Source organism: Rhinolophus sinicus, chromosome 2 (assembly GCF_057876585.1).
Source record: "Rhinolophus sinicus isolate RSI-liver-muscle chromosome 2, RSI-T2T, whole genome shotgun sequence".
Classification (NCBI taxonomy): domain Eukaryota; kingdom Metazoa; phylum Chordata; class Mammalia; order Chiroptera; family Rhinolophidae; genus Rhinolophus; species Rhinolophus sinicus.
Window position 1 is genome coordinate 41069947 of NC_142502.1, and position 24679 is coordinate 41094625.

The 24679-nt window shown below is 36.7% G+C and overlaps 1 protein-coding gene across 2 annotated transcripts in view; it reads left to right on the plus strand.

Moving 5' to 3' along the window:
* The window catches only part of FRK (fyn related Src family tyrosine kinase), a 93093-nt gene that overhangs the window by 38967 nt on the left and 29447 nt on the right, over positions 1-24679 (plus strand). For both annotated transcript variants that reach the window (XM_019741331.3, XM_019741332.3), the window contains exon 2: positions 10591-10712. In XM_019741331.3, coding sequence (XP_019596890.2) covers positions 10591-10712 — 122 coding nt within the window. The remainder of the gene's footprint in view (positions 1-10590; positions 10713-24679) is intronic.

Here is a 24679-nt window from a genome sequence, read left to right on the forward strand (position 1 = left end):
TGAAGTGGAAGGACCTTTATTGAGCAGAACAATTTCACTTCTGTTGGAGTACACAGGAGGAGGCCAAGAACCGTTGGGAGTGAAGGTAGGGTAGAGAACCAAACTGGCTTGCATACAAAAGCAGGGGAGATTTTGTCGTAAAAGTCTGGTTAGGAGGCAAAAGGGAGAAAAGAGGAGCCCTGGCAGCCTGGCAGGGAGCCCTGGACCTGAGGGAACAGATGGTTTGGGAAATTCCCTCTTTGGGGAAAGTATATTACATTTCTATGAGCACAGTTTTCTGATATGGCTTTGAACTTGTTTTCTACACTAAATCTTTACTCTTCACGAATTTTACACAAAATTTGGACTGAATGGATAAGGTTTTGGATGGGTTGAAAATAAAAGAGCGGGGTCCAGTGTGGACAGGGTGGACTGGGGAGAACAAAGGTTTGGGACGGGTGATAGCAAAGGTGATAGAAAGTTCCTCCCCTTAAAAAAATAGGGCTGTGCTTTTCAAAACAGAGTGCTAGGTTCCCTGCCTCAGATTTCTGTGCTGCACTTGGGAACCTGCAGCTTCTGCAGCTCCACCTCAGACCTGGGAGTATTTCCTGGTACACACTCTTCTTGGGCAGGTTTAGGCAAACTGGAGTTTGAGGACTGAGGCCCTGGAGGAAGTTGTGTGTGTATATGTGTGGGGGTTGGAATTGGGGATGGGGGTGGGGGTGACCGGGGTGGGGGGAGGGGGAGAGGAACACTTTCCCTACTCTCAGACAACCTTTCCCCGGAACAGTTCCAAGTAGCGAGACTGCAGTATACTCACGCAACTGCCTTTTCCTCTAATCCTAAGTAAAAACAAGCAGAAAACTAGCTTTCAGGTTTCAGAAAAATTCACCAGAGCTGGCAGAGCCTTCCTTTTGTTTCCTGACAAATAGCTTGTTGACACTGAAAACAAAAGGTGTATTTTCTGGCACTGCTTCTGCCTTGTCTTTTGACAAGAATGAGCTGCTTTGTAGAAGCGTTCAGCTTCGACCATTTCCAAGTCCAGTGGGTGGCATTTATGTGGGTTATAAACAACTTTCAGTTATTAATGCTGGAGTGATTACTAGTAATTATTAATGATAGCAATGTTTAATGGATAGCTGGGTGCACAGGGTCAAGTTATTTAAATAAAAAACAGAAAAGACAAAGAGAATGGATGTGTCCATTCTGACCTATAGTAGACTCTGTCTCACCACTTGTCTGCCTGGAGACTCCGCTTCATTCAAACCCCTAAAAAGGCAGGGACACTAGTGCACATATGTGATGGCATCTTCACACACACAGAACCCAATACATACACATATAGGTGTGTGTCTCTGCGCCATATATGGATTAAGATTAGACAGCAGAGATTTTGTTCTTCACTGTGTTTGCCAAATGTGAACAGCAATTTCATTTAAACATTTTTATTTTTACATGGCTTTAAGAGATACCTATGAAGAAATCCTACCTAAATTATTCTATTATAATCAGAAATAGTATTTCTATTGTATGTATAGTTATTTTTCATAAAACAGTATCCTTCCTGTTAAACAGATTGCTCACTTTTCTTTGGCTAAAGAGCCATATCCCCTACCTTGGAGGATGCTTTGTAGCTTCTGTTGTTTTGCATTTTCATAAACATCCGTGATAAAAACCAGTGAAGTTGATGGGCATTGTTTATTTTTTAATTAGAAAAAAATGCTAATAGATCTTGGCCAACCAGTTGAGAAATCTGGATATTGGCTTCAATCCTAGCATGGATTATGAATCTCACTCATGTACTCCTCTTAAAGCTTCTATCCAATTTTTCTCCACAGCTCTATTTATTCTCCTGATTAGTTTGACTTTAGGAGCATATAGGAAAACCCTCTGGAATTCTGCCTGCCACATGTCATTGCCTACTAAGAGTGATTTTAAAAATGCACTCTCCCCCACCTTACTTTGCTTCATTTTTTTTCTCTTTTGCACTTATCACCTTTGAACAGTGTATAATTATTCATTTATTTTGCTTGTTGTCTGTCTTTCCCCATTATTATGTGAACTCCACAAAGGTAGGACATTCACTGCTGTACTTCTGCCAACGAGAACTCTGCCTGGTATGTTGTAGGTCCTCAATAAGTAACTGATGAATGAAAAACAAATGAGTGAATTTTATGGTGGTAGGCTGTGGTTACAACTTTGTCACCAGCTGTTGTATGAACCTGGTACAAATACTCAGCCTTATTGAAGGAGATGAGTAGTTTCTGTCATAGGCATTATTGAGAGTTTAATGAAACACCAGATCCTTTTCCCAGAAAAATGCATGTATTCGTGAAAACACATTTACAATAAGTTTCAGAGATTTACTCAGGGACCCTCATAAAAATTTCTTTCCAGCTCCAAAATTCTGTGTTCCTCCTACAGAAGAATTCTTTCTTGCTTTCACCCTCCACACCTTCACCTCTAAAATGTGTTCATTAAACAATTTTTAAAGAACACGTCAAATTTTCCTGTGATTTTTGCTGATGAGTCCAGAATTTAAAACTCTCTATTTAGTTAAATCTTAAATGGAATTTCTTAACATCCTCCTAGAGTACTTTTCAAATTTTGCCAAAGGATCTGCTTCTTCCATGGAGTTAGTAGTTTCCACAGAGAATTACCTATAAACATCAAAGAACTATGTTTCCTTGCTTCTCCATCTAATGGACCCTCCTCCACACTGTTGGCCACCAAACCAATCTGCTGTGGTTCTTCACTGCCCTTGTGCTTGATTTCTTTGTATTTCTCATCATTCCCAAATCCATATTCAAAATGTATTTTCTTTACATTTTGTGTTTTACAAAATGTATTTCCAGAGGTTTCTCCATCTCTGACGCACTGCTGGTTGTTCATTTCTCTGCACATCCTTGCCAGTTAAATGCTCTTTTTGTTTGATCACTCTCTTTTGACTTATTACTCAGTTAAAATGGTCTTTTATTCCTCCTTTGGTACTCTAAGATTCTTAAAGGAAAACCAATATACCCTTCTTTTGCTCTTTGGCTTTTTCATCTTTTCTCCTTATAGTTAGTATGAAATTGTTGCCTTACAGCTGCCAAACCGTTTGTTTCCCCGCGCTCTTCTCAGGATTTCACAAGGGAGTGCCTCAGCAAACTGAGGCCCGATGGAGAGATATCGGGAAAGCTCCTTTGAGGGGAAGTCTCAGCAAACTGAGACCCCATGGAATTATATCGGTCCCTCCCCTTCAATGGATTCCTTGGAGTTGTGCATGTGTGAAGGCAAAGTAAAAGCTGGAACACAATGGGAACTTTCGGAAAGACAGCCAGCAAGCTACATAACATACAGATCTTGAGATTAACAATCTTTTACCTCCTTAGACGTTAACCAATAAAAGCTATGCGTTGGCCTGATTCGGGTCTCAGTCCTTGAGGCTTGAGTCCCGTGTCCTGTTTGCACCCTATTCTTGACCACTATCTTTTCTTAGCCCTGCACCTTCCTTCTAGCTCCCCATAGCTCATGTCGTGCTGGACGCGACATGAAATAAATGTTACTGACATATTTCAGCATAGAAAGCACATGGACAACTATATCAATATTACCCTGTAGGGTAATAAGAAGGTTAGGATACCTTTAGGATGTTAAAAAAAAAAAAAAAGAAAAAAGAAAAGAAAGATACCTTTAAGATATTTGCTTTTTTTTTTCTTGGGATAAAGGATTTAATGAAGTGATGACATAGGGCATCATATAGTGTTAAAGTGATCGGTACCACAGCTGAAACATAGACATAAGTACCATGTTTTGCTGATGCTTATTCGATGGTGGATACATGTGCTGTGTCATTCACAAAGTATTTTAAATATCACCTCTGGTAGAGGCAAAGAACAACAAACAAACAAAAACAAATGATAGATGCTCCCTTTTATTATTTTTATAAGAAAAACCTGGATCCGGGAAATGCAGAGTGGGCTGCATAGTCCAAAGTATGAAATTATTAACTCATCTGGAACAGGGTGCAGACATGGACTACTAGCTGACTAGACTCAGTGTTTGGACTTGCTTTTCCATGAAGGTATTTCCCAAAGAACAAGTTATTCTGTAGATTTTTAAAGACTACTCAGTGCCTAAATAAAGTGAGGTGAGATAATATCATTTATGACACTGGGAATTAAAATTCTTTAGAATTAAGTGAATTTAAAAATTGCTTTTATTTTTTACCTTCTAGGGGTGAGAAAGGAAATAATTCACAAAAAGAGAAAACTATTTTGGGGGGAGTAGGAAAGTAAGTGGGCTGTTACCTCTGAAATTAATGTCCCATATAACTATTGAAAAGACATACTAGTACTCAAAAGCTTATTCATATAAAGAATCAGAATGCACATTTGTGGTATTTTATGAAGTAAGGTATTTCCCCAGGTTATAATCAGATTCTTTCACAAATACGCATCATTGTAGTTAATCTAACTTCCTCTCTAAGGAAGTTCCTTCAAAATTCCCCTTTATGATGACTATAAAGGTACACAACAGCAACAAAAAACACTTTATCAAATGACACAAGCAAGGAGCTTCCTGGTTTCTATGTGACTGCAGGTTCTACCTCAGATACTGAATGTGATAGTGTCACTTTATCACACATTCTTTACATGTGTGAAGCCATGATATGGTTTTGTTTTTTTTTGAGGACAGAAAAAAGTCAGTTTCATTTATGATCTTTACATTCATAGCCAAGTGTTCTCTTTGGGAGAAGAGAGTGGCCAGATTGGAATCTGTGGTCTGAGGCCAATTGACATTGGAATCTGTGCTGCAACTGGACAAGAACAGATAAGGCTTTTCCCTTAAGCACTTTACACTCCAAGCTGTGTGGCAAGCACAAATAAAAGATTACCAGAAAACACTGGCATTATCTAACGTTCAACATTCAATAGAAACCAAAAGACTATATGCAATACCTACTTCGAGGTACAATGTATTAATTGTTTTAAACAATTATTTAACTGTTCCAAAAGGCATGGTGGCCTTGTCAGACTCTGTCTTTGTGCTGGGGAAGTCTGCAGCTTCAAGTGAACACAGGAAATAATCTAAAATTTAAAAAAAAATTAAATGCAGCACTAGTTTTTGTATGCTACATGCCAAACCAGAGGGTATTCTGGGTAGGCAAGTTTAAGTAATGCCACTAGAAATAGTGGTTAGAGTATGAGTTTCGCTGGAGCAGCGAGTTGACGTAGTGAAGGTAATGTTGCAGAAATGGCTAGTGTCCAGATGGTGGAGGGCCTGAAATTATGTTGATTTCTCTGACTTTGATTGGTATCTATATTATTTAAATGTTGATATTCAGTAGCACTGCATAAATTCTGCTTTTTGTTGTTCTTGTTGGTTTTTTTAAGACTCATTTTTGTCTTTTTTTGTAAAGAACCTCCAGTGAATTACTCTATACTAGCCTTTTCGGATTAGTAAAATGGCCTACTGCCACCTGGTGGCAGCAATGGGCGGCAGGACAGAAAAGTCACTTGTGAGGAAACTTTCAATACAAACACAGAGAAATGAGATCATGTGAACACATTCACTCATATTCCATCATGACCTCAAATCCAACATGTTGAAAACCAAATGTATCATTTCTTCCTTAAGTTAGTTCTTTTAAAACAGGTGCTATTTATTGAGCCTAAATGTGGCCAGGCATCAAGCATATCACATGTTTTATTTTTCCTAATCTCAAAAAAAAGGATAATTATTATTATGCCTACTAACGAATGTGGAAATACATGCATAGGGTGGTTAAATAACTTGGCCAATAAGATGCTGTAGGTTGCCCTTAACCATTATTATACTCTGCCTTCTATTGTGTTGCTGCTTGTTTTGTCCTTCAGTCATCCAGATTTGATACCTTGGTGTCGTGTTTGATATTCCATCTGTTTCACTGCTCATCCATTATCACCTGTCCCATACTCCCTTGAGATTTTCTTGTATCTGTCAATTCTAACTGCCAAAGTTTCTAGTCTAGGTCTTTATAGTATGTAGATTTTTGTAGCATATTCCTGACTGGCTTCTAATAATTTGTTTATATTTAAATAAATTATAACATGATATAAAACTATATCTTATTGTAAATATATAAATTATAGAGAAGAATGCAGAGTAAAAAGTGAAAGTCCTTTGTCAACATTCCATCATGTCTCGCTAACCTGCAGAGAAATAAGCACATATAATTTTTAGTTTGTTGGTTTTTAAAATATAAATAAAATTATAATGTTACTATTACTCTGTAATTTACCCTTTTTCATCCAACAGTATGTCTTGTAGATCGTTCTATGTCAGTGCCACAGAATTTATACACTATAGATACTTAATGAATGTTTGCAAAATAAATCAAATCTTAGACTTCAGTCACATACACCTTGCTCTGTTTTAATCTAATTGAAGCATTTATTTTTCCAAAGTTATAGGTTATTGTGGGCCTCCTCTCCTTTTTGGTTATTCTTAGCCAAGATCTCTTTCATGGCAGGTATGATATAGCAATAAAGATTATTTTCATTAAGTATCAATACAATGTATGTGTGTATGGTGTCATTGTACTGGATAATTTTTCGCATGTAAGTGCCAAACCTAGTTATTCTCAGCTGTCTTGCATACTTGATTTCTAATTTCTTGACTATTTCTGTACATCAGTAGTTCTCAAACTTTAGTGTGCTTCAGATTCACCTGGGAATTTATTAAAACCCAGATTGCAGGGCCCCAACCCCCGAATTTCCGACTCAGTAGGTATGGAGTGAAGCCTCCGACCTTTAATTTCTAACAAGTATCCATGTGACGCTGATGCTCCTGGTCTAGGGACCACACTTCAAGGATTAGAGATGGACATGACTCTCCCTGATGCTTTCTACCTGCCAGGATACCCTGATCCCTTTTCGGCACTCACTGTTTACTGCACACGCGAACTACAGGTTAAAGAGAGCGTTGAAAACGGCTGTGGTGGTCCACCAGAGCTAGGATGTGCCTGCCCTTCCTGAATGGGAACAGCAGGGGCTCTAAAAGGCAGAATTGACAAGAAGGACAGTTTTGCCAGTGGCTAAAACCACAGAGTAGAATTAGTCCCTACGGCAGCACCTACTCTTGTGATTGCAATCTATGGCAGTCATGTCATCTTGGAGTAGAAGGATTGCATTAGAAGGCCACTACATCCAGAAAACAATTTTTTATTAGGAGTCTTCACTTCCTGATGGGAGTTCAGCCAACTTAAATTCCAGGTATTTACCGAGCTAATGCATCTAGTCATATTTACATGCATTTTATTGTTACTATGCATTCAGTACTGGTGTGATTTGCCTTGTAAATTCATTGTATCAATCTATTATATAAGAATTCAGAATTGGTGAGTCAGAAAGGATTTTTAAAAAATTACTGTAGAGGTCTTCTTGACAAATGTAGTAAAATTACTATATCTTTAATCATTTGATTTACAAAAACTGCTTGCTTATACAAAAAATTGGGCAGAGAAAATATATCATTTATAGAGTTGATTATCCAAAATACAAATGTATGTGCATAAAACTTATATAATGGAATATTTTTTCTTGAGATTAATGAGATATAGGAGATATAATCATACTTCTATGAATTTAATCTGCTAGATAAATTGTTATTCTGGTAAAGTTTTACATATTTACATTTTCATCAAACATTTTAGTCTTGATGCAAACTCAATGCACTTGGAATCAGGAAAATGCATGGGATTTGTCAATATATTTGATCTCTGTTGCTTCTTTGTTTGAAATATTTGTGTGAAGAAATCTTGCTGTTTCTGGAAATGGAGTCTAAAAAAATGCCTGAGTATTTCACTTAGCTTTCGCTAAGCATTCATGCATCCATGAAAATATATGGTGTTTTTATGGGTTTGCTTAAACTTGATATAAATTCATTATAATGGTATATATCATTCAACTACATTTTGCCCTTCAACAATTTATTTTTAACTGATGCATAGTATTCCATTTTATATTCATAAATAAGTTTATCTATTATCCTATGATGGATATTTGGTCATTTTCAATTTTTCAATGCTAAAATTCTTCAGTGATTGTTCTTATAGCACATCTTCTTTAGCATACAGTCTAAAAGTGAAATTAAGTAGTATACAAAGATTCACCTTACAAGATATTGAGAAATTGCTCTCTGAATAAGTTATGCCAAATTATATTGCCATTGGTATTGTATTAAGGTTCTTGTTTCACATTTTCCCCAATACTTTAATGAGAGTTTTTAATTTTGAGAATGTGAGGTTTAATTTTGTTCAGACTGAAAAATGTGAAATTGTATTTTCTTGTTTTTATATTTAATATACCTAATATTCCTAATTACCCGCACAGATAGAAACAGTGCTTCTTTTCTTTATTTTTTATTAGTTACTGGGTTTTCCTTTTCTGTGAACTGTCTAATTATGTCGTATGCCAATTTTTCTACTGTGTTGTCTTTTTCTTATTGATTACAGGTCTCTATACGATCTGAATACTAATCCTATTCTTGGCTATATACTTTGCAAATATTTTCTCCAGGTCTGTGGCTTGTATTTTAATTTTATTTCTTGGCAATATTATTGTTGCAGAAGTTTTTAATTGTGGTATAATTGTGGTTTGTATGTATTTTCTTTTTGTCTTGTCTAAGAAAACTTTTCCAATATCCTCAGAATGTCTTAAAGTTTGCATTTTTCATTAGGTGTTTATGTAGAATTATTGTGTATGCTGTAGGTAGCATCAATTCATTTTTTATATAGATTATTAATAGTACCAGCATCATTTATTGAATAATTTATCCTTTCATCACTAATTCACATGTTTGAGTCTGTCTAAATATTTTATTATGCTCCAATATTCTATTGACTTATTTTGCTGTGGTAGAAAACTTGCATTTCTATTTTTCTATAAATTCATTACATGATTACCTCAGAATGTTTCCATGCCTTTCATAATTTCAGTTGAATAAACAGTAGTCTATGGACATAAGTTTGGCCCTTGATATTAACCAATATGGTAGTCATTAGTGTAATCTCCCAAGTATTTCTAGTTCTCTGACTTCGAGGAAATGGTGGGATTGTACTCTCTCCTGTCTTTGCACTTAGGCATAACAACATGACTTACTTGCCAATGGGTTCATTCCTGAGTAGAGGCTTTAAATAGAAGCTCCAGAGATTTGCCATAGTTTTCAGTCCTGCCTTGGCAATCATGGAAGCATGGAGAGGGAAATTCTCTGGTAGACACAGAGATGGATATAGAACAGAACCCAAGGTGATCTTCAATGGACATGGAGCTGAGCGAAAAACAAATCTTAATTGTCTTAAATCACTGATGTTTTCGCAGTTATTCATTACTCCAACATAACCTGGCATATCCTGACTGATAACAGTTAATATGCAACTGCAGTTAGATGATTGGGGAAATGGTAAACAAACACCTTGCATTTGTTAGTAGGTGATATTTATATTTAATGTCTCTTTTTCTTTTCAACTCCTTCTCCCTCCTCCTTCCAACTGTGTTACTCATATTCCCCAATGCACATGGCCTGCCAAACCAATTGGAGCCATTTTTTTCATGGCATGTATTTCCTCTCCCAGCCTGCAATTCCTAACCCAGCTTGTATTTCTTCTCTTGAGCCAGCATTTCCTTTCTTGAAGAGTTTACATTTTTAAAGATGATTTGAAAAGATCAATGTTTTACCTAAAATCTTTAATGATAAAGATCAACTTTATGACTGGATAATGAGGTGTCATTAGTGAAAAGTGGGCTTTCTCATCTTCCCCTTATCCCATTGTTGCCTACTTACTTGATATACATCTTAGACTGGCTCTGACATTAAAGTTCATAATCATTTGTTGGGTTTGGTTAATCCCATTCGCAAACCTGTGTGTTCACTATTTGATTCCTATGTTTCTGGAATGTTTATTTATTATCTGAAAGAATAAGGGGGTAAAGCTAAGTAGAGGTGGCACTAAGAAGATACTTCCCTGGCAGAAGTATCTTTTTCACATAATCTTTCCACTGGTGCAAGTTGCCTTTATAGTAATAAGTTACCCCTAAGCATGAAAAATCATCCATATTATCATGGGGTTGGGCAGTGATGGAGGTGGGGAAGAAGGGAATTAATATCCAGAGAAATACATTTTTAATCGTTCACACTTTAATGTGAAATATATGAATCCTTCGATTGCAATGTTTGCCTCTTAAGACCTAGGAGGTGTTAGGTGAGGCCGTGAACAGTTAGATGGTTATGATGAGTAATTTTAGAGCATGAAATGCAGCAGCTTTATGTGGTGGACCCATCCTAGAGGCTTTGGATTTGGCAGAAGAAGGACATAGGACTTCTCAGACAGAATACAAGTGTGACAAGGGATGTGGAGATGGCAGCAGCCACATTTCTGTTCTGTGATTTTTTTTAAGACTTCTCGTGGAAGTTACAGACATCCTGAAAAATTATCTTTAGTGTCAAATGCTACTATTTATATATGTAATGATTTCACCAGTGAATATAAAACATTTTTGATGTTAGAATGTTTTCTTGCCAAACTTCCTGCTCCTTAAAAAATGAATGTTGATTGGTTAATTAAAGTTTACATCTCTCTCTTTTTAGGTGGTTCTTTGGCACAATCAAGAGAGCAGATGCAGAAAAACAACTATTATATTCAGGAAATCAGACGGGTGCCTTTCTAATCAGAGAAAGTGAAAGCCAGAAAGGAGAGTTCTCCCTTTCAGGTATGGGTATTGTTTTGTATGATTTAAGTACAGATTTGAGAGTCTGTAGTCATGAACCTACTGTGTGAATATGGACATGTTAATTTTAAATTTGCCTTATTTCTTATCTTGACAATAGTACCAAAATTGTATCTACTGAGCTACTCCAGAGTAATATAAAAATTAGCAAGAAATTTCTATCTATGCCTAGAAGTCTATAAAAGTTTCAAATACATGCACCCTAGAAATAAAAATAGCATATGGGCTGTGTTTTCTCACTTGCATTATCAAGGATCCTATCCTTGATGGGAAATAATAAACAAGAAGCAAAAGCTACACTGTTGTCAAACTTGATCTTGCCATAATACATGTTCTTTTCTGCATTTCATTTGTCTTTGCCTGGTAAATAGAAAATGAGTTGAAATGCCGAATGCAAATACATTTAATTAACTCCATGACATGTAATGTTTTGTCAAGTGTAGTTTTCCAGCTAAGAGTCAAGTGCATATTTACTTTACACTACTCTAGAGAAGAAGCACAGGGGACTTGAGTATTATCTTTAAGAGGGACAGGGGCATGCATGACTCTATGCTTCTCAGTGTATGATCCAATGCTGCAGAATGTCCTTTCTTAAAGACTCTACTCCAGTCTCTCATGTTAGACTTTCTTCCTGCCCTTCTCTGATCTCTGTGTTGTCTAATCATTTGTTATTGTCCCTTTTTAAGCACATTTTTTTTTTTTTTCCTGCAACTAGAGGTAAACCTTTTGGGAGAAGAGAGTTTGCCTTCCTTTATTCCTGTTGTCCTGCAGTAAATGTTTATTAAACATGACATCCGTGCACCTTATTGTATCTGCCTGCTCACTGAGCTGGAAGTGAGGACAGTCTGCATGGCACAATACTAAAACAGGCCCTGAGCCCACATGTACTGGGAACTTTGACCTGACCTGAACTCAGGCCAGACTGTGTGTTTTTACCGTGTTTCCCTAAAAATAAGACCTACCCAGACTATCAGCTTTAACGCGTCTTTTGGAACAAAAATTAATATAAGACCCAGTCTTATTTTAATATAAGACTGGGTCTTATATAGTTATAATATAGTTATAATAATATACATATAATATAGTTATATATTATATATATAATAATATATATAATATATAATATAGTTATAATATAATATAATATAATATAATATAATATAGTTATAATGTAATATAATATAATTCTGGGTATAATACAGAGTATAATATAATAAAATATTATACCGGGTAAAATATAATATAATATAACATAATGTATATAATACCGGATATAATATAATATAATATAATATAATATCGGGTCTTATATTAATTATTGCTCCAAAGACACATTAGACCTGATGATCTGGCTAGGTCTTATTTTCGGGGAAACACGGTAGTACCCATTTTTCTTCCTTACACCTGATGGGCTGAGATATCAGGACACATGGATTGGAACTGAAGTGATTAAAGGGCAGTGGTGTTGAGACATGTTTTTCAAAAGGTTTATCCTTCAGTTCCTGCCTATTCTGGCACCAAATCAATACGGTATTCCAGAATTGTGTGGTTTCATCTCCACCCTACCTAGTTACATATCAAATTAGATAGTCGTTATTTAGCCAAAAGTGAGGTTCAATGTTTTAGATTAGCATTAAAATATAGAAGAGTAATATTTCCATGAGGAAAACAAACTAAGTAGAATTACCTGAGTCATATCTTTGAATAATGCCCAGGCTACCATGACTATTCTGAAAACTCTCTAAGTAGAACATTATGGAACAAAACAGCTTTACAGGCTTAGAAGAAATTTACAAGGATATTGGCTGTTATGTGCTGAGAGAATACTCTAGCACTTACTTATGGATTTAGTAGCTTTGTAGGCACTACTTGGAGACCAGCATACCATTATAGATCCTTTTTAATGAAGTCAAACAATTTAGAGTCATTCAAACAAATTATCTGATTTCTGTGTATTCACTGGGGGACAAAGTAAATGCAGACCATTAAGTTCCACTGAAAGGAAATTTTTCTTATTAGCCAGAAGGAGGGCTGTCCAGGAGAAAAATGGAAAGAAAAAGGTTTTCAGTATATCTACATTAAAACAAACAAACAAACAAACAAAACCCAATTGCTGACAGTTGATTACCATTAAGGATCTTCAGATATACCCCTCATGGCTTTATTTCTTAGTGCGGTTGTCTCCTTAATCAGTCAGAATTGATGAGCTTCAATTTTGCTGACTGCTGTGCTGCTGAAGGAAGGCAAATAACATCCCTTTTCTATCTCTGTTTTTCCCACATGACTTTTCCTTAGAAGTATTGTCTTTATTCCTTGGGCGGCAATGGCTTGCAGCTGTCAGAAAAAAAGCTTCATGAGGGAGCATGATTTATGGAGGTTGGGAGGAGGGGCTCCAGAAGCAGCAGACCAAAGTTTGGGTGGGTGCTAATTGGCTTGTTGTGATCCTCGCATGGCTGTCGGCTCTTGTGAGGTCTGAGTAGATCTGGAGAGAAAGTTAGGGCCATGACACCTCTCATAACACAAGACACTAATTAGCTGTGAATTACAGCAGCCCTTTTGGATATTACATATTATATGTGGCAGCCACAGAATCTGTCTTCATTAGATGCATGACAGTAGATTTAGTGGCCCTACTGTAATTTGTCATTGGTAGTGAATTGTTTTTCTGATGAAAAATATAAAATTATGACTGCATGTCAACTGGTTTAGCTATTTCTTGACTTCAATCAATTACTTTAAAGGAAATTATTATTGTTGTTACCATTAATATTAATTGTTTGGTGTTCTATAAGCATTTGCATTGTTGCTTAAAGTACACTTTAAGGAAAAAGGACTCTGAGGACTGGAACTGAGCTGCAGTTGAATTTTTCAGAAGAGATTCTGCATTGCACATTATCAGTTTACTTTAGACAACTCTGCATTTAAAAACCTCCAGAGTAGTAGAGGGAATTCTGCATTCATCCTCAGTGAAACTCTCTCAAGAGAAAGTGATGATACATTGAAGGTAGTTGAAAAATCACTACATTGAGGACATGAGGCAAAAATGCCCATCAGCACTATTCAGGGTGATACACCTAGGAATCAACATCATTTATTTATGCCTTTGTTTATTTCTTCAACAAACGTTCAAGGTGCCTACTATGCACCAGGCCTTTGCTAGGTGAAGAGCAGCCAAGTCAGCCAGGCCCAGTCCCTGACCTCAGTTGGCAGGGGGATTATAATACAGCTGTTTTGCTGTGAGACAGGAAAGGGCAGAGGCCAGGTCTCTGAGAGGTAGTCAGGAAGGTTTCACAGAGCAGGGAGCACCTGGGTTCTGTACCAATTTGTGTTACGAGGTAGCAATGTGGGAACGATTATTTCTGGTAAGGTAAGTGCACCGAGCTGTGACTACGTCTGGTGTTTTCTAGAGTGGAGGGTAGCGCAGGGGTGTGTGTGCGTGTGTGTGTGCGTGTGCGTGTGTGTGTGCGTGTGTGTGTGTGTGTGTGCGTGTGTGTGTGTGTGTGTGTGTGTGTGTGTAGCAGGGATGAAAGAGGGGAGGAATAGCAGAAAATGAGCCTGGAAAGGAAAGTGGGAGTTAGACTGTTCAGGGCCTTGCATATCAGGTGGAGGAATTTGGACCTTATTTTATCTACAGAAGAATGTCTTAGGCAGAAAGTGATCTGGTGTGACCTTTCATAGCAGTGTGGAGAATGAATGAGAAATTTGTTTTTGACTTGTTTCTGCTGATTTTGAGCAGAGTATTTACTATGATAAATGACCACTACAGTGAACATGCAGGTCCCATAGAATATGCAGGACTTTTATAATAATACTTTGTGATTGCTATGAAGCCCCTTCTTGAGACTATAAGATATGCCTCTGTAGTAGCATAATTTAATTTTTAAATAAACATACTAGAATTTTTCAAAACAAGTAAATGTTTATCCTTCAAAGTAATAGATTGCCATTGCTCAAAGTAGTACACAAATGGTAGAACTGTCTTTATAGAAAAGATACCACTTTATGTTAAAGGACCTTAGCTGGGGCAATTATGTGTTTATTAAGAGCAGCTTTGATATTTGAAAATGGCCAGAATTATCTGAAGCAACTTCTGAATAACCTGGACAATTCACCTGAGCAATATCATGGACTTTATAACTTTATAAATATTTCTGCATGTTTTATGAATTAATTCTGAAAGCAATGAAAAACGTAATAAGAACAACAGCAGCTTATTTAGGGAAGATGTGTGACTGTTCATGTAGACCTTGTGTGTATCCTTCATATTGAACTTACCTATTCAAAGATTCATTTATATTTATGAGTAACTCTCTCACCATAGGTAAATTGTACTTCTCAAACTAGATTATAAACTCCTTGAGCAGAAGAAACATACTTTTATTACTTTTGTTTCATGCTTTTTCTCTATCTCCATAGTTTCCAGTATAGTTATAAAGAAAATAGATGCTCAAACACTCATCTCTTTACCCTGTATTCCAGCAGGAGCAAAGATAAGCAAGGCCATCATCACTTTCTTAAACCTCTGAAGTCTGGACCATGCAGTTCTCCGATTTTCTGTGTTTCAGACTTGTTTTAGAAAGAGAATTTCTCACCTTGACAGGTTAGTTGTGTCCAGGTAATAAAACTTTTGTAGAGTAGACAAAATTGGAGAAGGGCATCACTCGCAGTGCGGTCCTCTATCTGTCTTCTTGGCACAGGGTTCAGACCCAAACTCACTCTCCACTGATGACTGAGATACCATTATTGCCCTCCAGTTTTTTGAGATCTGTTGACTTATTCTAATCTGATACTGGCCCAATGGCAAAAGGATGTATGTCTCATTATCAGTCCCCTAAACCATCCATTCATTCTTCATTTAAAATTAATGTGGACATCGTGGCCACAAGAGTGTGATAGCTCTATTACTATTAATCATGAGTATAAACACGATTGTATATCCCAAGTAGGGGCAAGTATTGAATGGCTGGAAAACACTGCTCCTTGAATTTATTAGACAATGAACTTCTGTGGAGTCTGGAAGCATTTTTATGTTGGTTAAAAATATTTTGCTTTTAAAAAAATGCACATGCTGCAGAAAGAAATTTTTATGTTAATAACTCTAGTATCTCATATAAAATGTATTAAATTTTAAACATGTTGGTGCCATCTTACAAAATGCCTTTTAATTAAAGTCATAATTTAGTTGTGTTCAGCTTAATTGCAAATATCATTGCCTATGAATTGCAAATATCATTGCAAGTGGCTTTTTTCATGAGTTACGGTATAGACTGCCTTTTCTTAACATAACTACTGATAAATTATATTTCATACATTTTAAATATCCTATAAAGTTAAATTAACCTTATATTATATAGTACCTATTTCTGTGTTTGTGTCTGTATTCACACAGATCCACAGGCAAAAAAACCCTTTTTCTTTAGGCACTGGCTCATGGAGAAATCTACTATCTTATTGAAAATCCATGACTAGCATTTCTAGAAGCCATAGTACTCTTTAGGGGGTTGTATTCTGATTTTTGTTTGTTTGTTGTTTTCTTACTTGTCTGTGAACACCACAAATTGACTCATCTAAATTTTCTTTTCTGGTTTTGCTTACCTTGTTTAGCTATTAAATTTTTTTTTTCTGTATGAGTATTTTGTGCTATTTGGAGGACAGCACAACAAATAAATGATGCATATTATTGCCCTTTGAATGTAACTTTATAATAATCAATTCCAGATATTAAATAAATAAGTGGGAAGTTGATAAGTCATGTGGAAGTCAGTGAAATGGCTACCTTTTTGGTATTTACGACATATTCCATTCTGTTATTTTTTTCTTTTTCTTTTTTTTGGCTGCTGAATTAAATTGATCTTTATTTACTTTTGTCCCATGTTGTCCTTCTAGATGAAGATAGTGCTAAGTAACAATTATTTGAGTTAGCATCTCCCTACTTTCTATTCAAGAACATACATTAGAGATAGAGAACCAGAGTATTTTTAAGACTCTGGGTAAATATTCCCCTACTTTCAGAGCAAATGTAGGTGAACTGAATAGGACTAAGTAAGTGGCTGGAGCTGACTTTGACTTCCATGTTAGATCAGGACTAGTCAGGAAGAAGGAAGAAGGTGGGAGGGTGCTTGGACCTGTGACTGGCGCGTGCCCCTGTGTCAGCGAGGCAGAGTACAGCTACCAGGAAGCCAGACAGCCACTGTCTCCTGTGTGGCACCGGCTCAGTGATTTGAGCCTTCCCTAGGCATCCAAGTGTAACCCATTCCTTTTCTACATCCATGTGGGACAGCAGCTTGCAGCACAGTACATGTTGTAAGGGTAGAAGATGACAGGTGATGATACTGTGTTGCAAACTGGGTGAAGTTAACCGTATAGAAAGAAGTAAATACGAACTTGTGATTGTGTTTTTCACACATTCTTCTGGTTAAACAAACAATTTAGCATCACTGTCCTTGTCAGTTTGGGTTGCTATGACAAAATACCAAAGGCTGGGTGGCTTAAAATAGCAAACATGTATTTCTCACAGTTCTGGAGGCTGGATAGTCCAAGATCAAGGTGCCAGCAGATTCAATGTCTGATGAAGGCTTTCTTTCTGGTTTGCAGATGGCTGCCATGTGTTTTTTTTGGGGGGAGGGGGAGGGGAGAGAAAGAGAGAGTGAGAGAGAGGTAGATAGATAGATAGAGAGAAACTGAAGTGTCACTCTGGTCTCTTCCTCTTCTTAGACAACGGCGCTAATCTCATTATGAGGATTCCACCCTCATGACCTCACATAAACCTAATAACCTCCCAAAGGCCCATCTTCTGATTCTATCACATTGGGGATTAGGGCTTCAACAAACAAATTTGAGGGAGAAACAAGCATTCAGTCTATAACAATTACAAAGAACTGAATTCTTTTTCTTACTGTAAGCAGGCATGCCACAGGTGTAGGAGATGACCCCCACCTTCCTCCAGCAAAGCCAGGGGTGGGGGCTGAACATTGGCTAGACACTGGCAGTGTGTTTAGAGGTTTGGTGTGTCAGCAGCCCTGTGGTGTGTGTGCTAAGTTAAGAGAGGGAAATGGACACTCATCCAAGTGGATGGAGAGGAGGACAGTGCGTATGTTTCTTCCTAGATGCCAAGTTTCTTTTCATTTAATGATGAATATAATGAATGAAAAAGAAGTCATGAGATTCTGGATACTGTATAACAAAATTTCCTGACTTATGTTCTATAACATAAATTTTTTGATAAGTCAAAGTGTTTCATAGAACAGAGATTTCAGGAGTTAAATGCATTTGAAGACCTCACATTACATTCTCTCTACCCTGATTTGACAAAGCACATTACAGTCTCAGAAGTCCCAGAACAAAGAAATTTAGCTTGTCAACCCAGAGTTTCCCAAACTGCTTGATCATAGAACCATAGAAAAAATAAGATGCATACCTAAGGTATCTTTTCAAAATACTTTAATATCAAGGATAAATGGAAAAGTCTGTGAGCATCCAGGAAAAAAAAATTACAAAAGAATGAAAAGTGAGGTGGTCTCAGAATTCTTCTCCACATGATTAAATACCCAAACTCAATATAAACATTTTGAGAATCTTTCTTCTTTTCTCCCCTAACGTTATTGTTAAAATTGAAAAGATAACTTTGTACCTTCACCTAAATTCACCAATTGTTAACAATTTGTGACATTTACTTTCTCTCTCCATCATTTATATGTCTGTATGTACCTCTCTATATAGACATACATATACATATATGTTGGAGTTGCACATATATCACTTCACCTTAAAAATTTAGGATTAGTATGTAAGTCCCAGGAATAATGACACTATCCGACATTACCACATGCCATTATTACATCCAAGAAATCTCACACTGATACAATAATACTATCTACATAGAGTGCCTACTCAAATCTCTCCAAATGTCCTTGCTAACTCTGTTTATTTGCTTTTTGATATAATAAAGGATTGTGCATTGCATTTGGTTATTGTATCTCATTAGTCTCTTATCTAGAAGAGTCAAAGGTCTTTAATAACTTTCCTTTGCAAACCACATAAATTCTTATCTATCTTGACATTTCAGCCCTTCATAGCCCTGCTGAAACTCATTTTCCCGCTTAATCTTTCATTCTCCCGTAAGTCAAACTGTGCTTCCTGCAAGATGAACACCAGCTATTATGAACATGCCTTGTACATCCCGTCTTCCTAACCTTCGTTTTCACTTTCATTGAGCAAGGTACTCAGAACTTAGCACAGTGTCTGGCATGCAGATTTTTTTTTTTAAAATAAATATTTGTTTACTGAAGGTTAAATTGTTTTAATAGTTTGCTACTGATTTTTTCCCCCTCGCTTCACCTTCTCTTTATATAGAAAGGTGATTTTCAAAAATGTTGGAAGGAATATTTTGAACTATTTTTTAACCATTCATTTATTCACTCTGCACTTATTCACTCATTTACCCATTCATCGCAGAGCTTTTATTTGTTGTGGCATCATTGTATGGACAACTACTAGTTTACACTATGACAAGCAATTGCTTATAGTGCATATAAAGCACATATATGCAAAGTGCTTTAAAAACTCAGAAAGAAAACAACTATTTTCTGGAAGAGATTAATAAGGGAATCATTCCAGGGAAATGAGACAACAGTTAACACCATACTTAATATTGAGTAAAAGTAAATGGAAAATGGTGTGCACAAAATTTATTTTTCTGTTCAGATAATGTCTATTCTTAAGAACGTTTCTTACTTTGAAAAAGCAGATGATGCTCCTTAGATTAAAAATGAGGATTTATTTTTCTGTGATGCATGTTGGAACCCTTTAACAAATAAAATGGAGATCTGTAAATTGTTCATCTATTACCACCAATATATTTGAATAACCAAGAAAACAGTGCATTGTACATACTATAAATATAATAAATTTAATATGGGGTATATTTTTGGATAGCGATACACTGACAGAGCTGAGATTTGAACCCATGTCTCTGTGTCTTGGACCCAGATAACATATAAGTTTAATAATTTCAAACTAGGAAAAATGGAAAGGATTAAAATAAGAGTTGAGCGGTGGAAGACAGAGGGAGACAAAGGAAGAAAGAAGAACATTTGAGAAGGCCTGGTGCCGAGTTTTGGGTTGAACAGAAAATTAAAACATCTTGGCCCTGGAAATGAAGTCAGTGACCCACAGGCCTTCCAATTCCTCATCCTTTCCACTGGCCGTGAGCAATTTAGTCCAGTTTATACTTCAGGGAAATAATAAGTAAGTAAATGTTTGCATCGCAAGGCTGCCTGATTCTTAAATAAATTATCTAAACAATTTCTTTTTGTTACTCCAAGTGGCAAAAATGTGTTATTTAAAAAAATACTGTAAAACTAAGCCTAACCAGTAAATTTAATATGGTATTTATATAAACAAGGACATTATCTGCAACGCTGAATACTATCTGTGTACCTTTATTTTAAAACCAAAACACCATGCTGGTTTTAATTTTCCGCTCCCCTCTCTTTACTACTGCTGGCCACTGGAGGGCTTCAATCAAACATGTGCTCCCTCTTGTGGTTCCTCAGGAAACAACATGCCGTTATGGAAACAATACAGGTCTTTGTTTTGTTTTCATGATCAATTTATTAATTTATAGGAAGAGGACGAATATCTGATTTTAGTTGAAAACAAGTTTATGATTTTAAAAGAGCTCTAGAAAGTTGTGCTATAAATGAAAACACACTCGGAAGTAACTTTATTAATGTCAAAAAATTGACCAGGATTTAAATATTATTAATGATTTAGGTATCTAGTGTCTATGTGGTGTTTGTTACACAAAATGTATTCATGATGTAAAAAGTGAATGAAATAAATGCATTTCAATTTAATAAATTAGTAGCTCTAATTTTAAACTATGTATTTAAGCTGATATATGCATATTAGCTACTTTATAACTATTTTTCAGCATCGCATCAATCATGAAGTCATTTCTAATATACTTCAGAAACGTGCTTTGCATTAAGTTATTAGACACTTGGCACAGGAACTACAATCTGAGAAAATATTCTGTTGTCTTAAAAGCCTATGCGTGGCAGGGACTAAATTTATTTTCATATTTGTTTCAGCAAGGTAGGAACTTCTTTAAATTCCCTCTCTCCACAGAGTTATCTCCTTATCACCTGCAGATACTTTTAAAAGTGTTTTGCTAGAAGTAAAATATAGAGGAGGCAAAAGCATAAAAGAATGAAAAAGGCAAAAATTATGTTCTTGTTTTCATGCAATTTTAGTAAGCATCACTTTCTTTATATCTTTTATGTGTATAATCCTGAACAAAATGATGACCCAGGCCTTAAAGAACTTCATTCATTCATTCATCCTCAAATACTTATTTAATACCTACCATGTACAGTTAGCATTGAGAGGACTGGGTTACCTTGGCAAACAAGACTGTTTCTATCCTCATGAAATGCACATTCTAATTGGCAGTGGAGGGGAGATGTCCACTAATTAGGAAAGACACACTCATATAGGAAACATATCTATTTATTGGATTACTTTAGTTTTTACAAGAGTAAGCAAATAATTGAAATCAAGGAAAACACTTTGTTTTTCTATACAGAATAATGATGGGTTAAAGTAGAAATGAGAGTTGCTTTCTTATGTTGGAATTTGAAAGAAAGCTAGAAGTAGAATTTTATGCTAAGATTATCTAGTTTGGGAGATGAGGTCTTCAGAGCTTCAGTTGGATTCTCCCATCAATGGTACTGCAGTTTACAATAATGAACTCCGAAGCCTGGTTGCTTGGGTCTGGGTTCTTCCTTTTACTAGCAGTGTGGCTTTGGATGAATCACTTAGCCTCCACGTGCCTCAGTTTCTCCTTCCACGAAATGAACATTAAAAATAGTATCTACCTCTTGGTGGTGGTGTTTGGATTAGATGAATGAATACATGAAAAGTATAGTGAGTCCTCACTTATCATCGGTAGGCTCTGCAACTTCAAGCAAAACGACATGTAATGAAAACAATATTACCATAGAGTACTTGATATAAACAAGAGTTAAATTGCTACAGCATCTCATCAATGTTATGATGAAACGACATTTAATGAAACCACATTATTCAAGGACTTGCTTAACTTAGAACACTGCTGGAAACAAAATAAGCGATTGTCATTAGTATTAAAACCTGAGCAGTAATGGGCCTTTAGAGAGCTTGTCCTATGATCCTAGCTTGGGGTCATGGCATAACGAAGGGACTTTATGAAACTACGGTAATTGCAGTGTGTGATGGAAGAAAGAAGAAACTGGTTTGGTCTTTTCTCTTTGAGATTTTTTGTGTAGCTTCAGCATTTTGTTTTGCTTATTTTGGTCATTTGGGTATCAAAAAAACAAGGATTAGGTACACTAATGAAGCTGCTATCAGGGATAGGAAGAATGCCCAATGAATAGAACAGAATCCCAAGAGTCAAGCACTTTACTCCACTTATAACCCACCATGTTTGTTTCTCTGGATGTGCCTTTGTCACAGTGATGAGTCTCCAGAATTTGCAGCTTTCATCTAAATGTTTGTGTCTTAGTTTTCTCTTTCACAAAGTAGAAATCAGAATTTTTCTCTTCTACATTCGAATGTTAGGATGACTATATTTCTGTAAAGCTCCTTGCTAGAATAGTAGAATTAGAGAATTTGAACTAGAAAGGATTTTCAGATCATCTCATCAAAACACTCATTTTATAATTGTGTGAATTGGAGGCCAGATAAGATTAAGTTACTTGTTCAAGGTAATGCAATTAGGTGTGAGCATAGCTAGCTTCAAAATTGGATCCTTTGACACCTTTCAAATATTATTCAGAAGTCATGCTGCTTTCTTTACAATGTCATCTATTAGTCAGTTTTTGCCCCTAAATCTCAGTGGTATACTCATGTTACCTGAGGGCTATTAGTTGGTTGTGCTCTGCTGGGATCTGTCTGGGATAGCAGGCATCGTTTTATCTCCATGAATCTTCCACCCTAGGACTCAAGCCAAAGGAGCAGCCACTGTCCTGGGTATGGCACTCTCATGGTGGACAGCAGAAGATAAGGCCTGGGGGAAGATCAAACTATTTAAAGTTCTGCTAGGATGTGCCAAATGTTATGTTCAATCCCACTTCAAAGCAAGTCACATAGCCACGTCCTAAGTCAGTGGGATGGGGAAGGATGTTCCGTCTATTGGAAGCCATGGCTGAGGCCAAGAGAAAATGATTTATTGACCTTATGTCTCATATGAATAAATGCAATCAAAGGGCTCAAAATCCAGTAGGAGAGGTACAGTGTAAATATATAGGAATAATACTATGGAATGAATTCAATAGTAGAAGTTGTACAGCGGGATACTAAGGCCCCAGTGAGCTGCTCTGCTTGCTTAGGCCAGGAGGCCTAATGGAGGAGAGATACTGGAGCTGGGCCTTGAAAATTGAATCTGCAAGTAATACATAAACAGAATGGCATTCTAGTTGAAGTTAACAGTTTGTGCAAATCTCAGAAACAGGAAAAGCATGGTGCAGTCAGGAAAGCCTTGCGTGTAAGCCTTGCGTGTAAGCCTTGAGGGTAGGATGCCGCAAATAATTCTGTTAAGGCATCTGAACTCTAGGCAACGGCAAACACTTGAAGAACTTTAAAATGGAGAATAACAAGTTTAGATTTACATTTTAAGAGACTACTCTGATGGCTCTGGACATGATGCTAGAGACAGGAAAAGCAGCATATGAGCTTAGTGCAATAATCCAGGAGAGAGAAACTGAGGTGGCCCTCCACAACGGGAGAATAGAGACTACATATGGTAGGACATAATGCTCAGAGATGAGATGTCAGGAAGAGAGAGTAATTGAGGGTGACCCTCAAATCTCTAGCTTTACTGTCTGGGAATCAGGATGGAAGTGCCATTCACTGAGATAGATAAAAGCTGGGGAGGAAACTTGGGGAATAAGAGAATGTGAATTAAATTTTTGACTTGGTCCATTTGAGGTGCCTGCAGGGACGTCGAAGGCAAGAGTGAGGGCCACATTGCAGAGAGATACTGGGGAGTCATCACATATTCATTACAGTCATCAGAAGCTGAATATCTGCATACTACCAAGAACAGGTTGTAAGAGGTTATATGATGTCCCGGGTCAGAATCGATATGGAAGAAGCAGATGGAGGTGGAGAACCTGAGAAACAGTAAGAAAAGTAGAGTCATAGTATTAGAAGGCTTCAAATATTTCAAGAAGGATTCAAATGTTTCAACACTCAACCTATGGTTTCCCTCTAAAAGGTGTCAGTTGCGGAAATAGAACCTTATCTGCCGTGTTATCATCATCTTATTATTAAATGGTAGCAATACGTTTACTTGCTTCCACAGCTGTAATCGGTCAGTGCCTTGTGAGAGCTGCCTGAAAATACTGGCTGTCTGGCAATAGAGGGAGCCATTTGGAATAAGGACTCAGAATGTGGGATTCAGTGTCTTATTGCCTGGTTTTGAATCATAGCACTAATATTTACCTGCTTTGTATCTAGGGGCAAATGACTTACTCTCTCTATATATTTCAGTTTCTCCTCTGTAAAATGATGAAAATAATACCCATATTCCACAGCGTTGTTACGAGGATTAAAGAAAATGTTACATAAAAAAGCACTTAGCACAGTGCTTGCTTAAGGTAGATGCTCAATAAAAATCCAATTGTTTTTATTATTATTGCATAAAGAGCACTACCTTTTGCAGAGAAAGATACAGGCATTGGTCCACCTTGCATTAAAACATGTGCTTTGAATTATTTTTCTGGGAGTAGTGATGGGTCAGGCTGAGTATTCGGTTGCTCACCTAGTTCACCCCTGAACTGGTAAGAGACACTAGGAAGATGTTGGCTAGCCTTTGAAGTGCAGGCTGTGATTAGGAGATGGTTTGTTTTTATTGAAATGTTTACCCGAACATGACCTGAACTATATTTGCACTGAGCCATGACAAA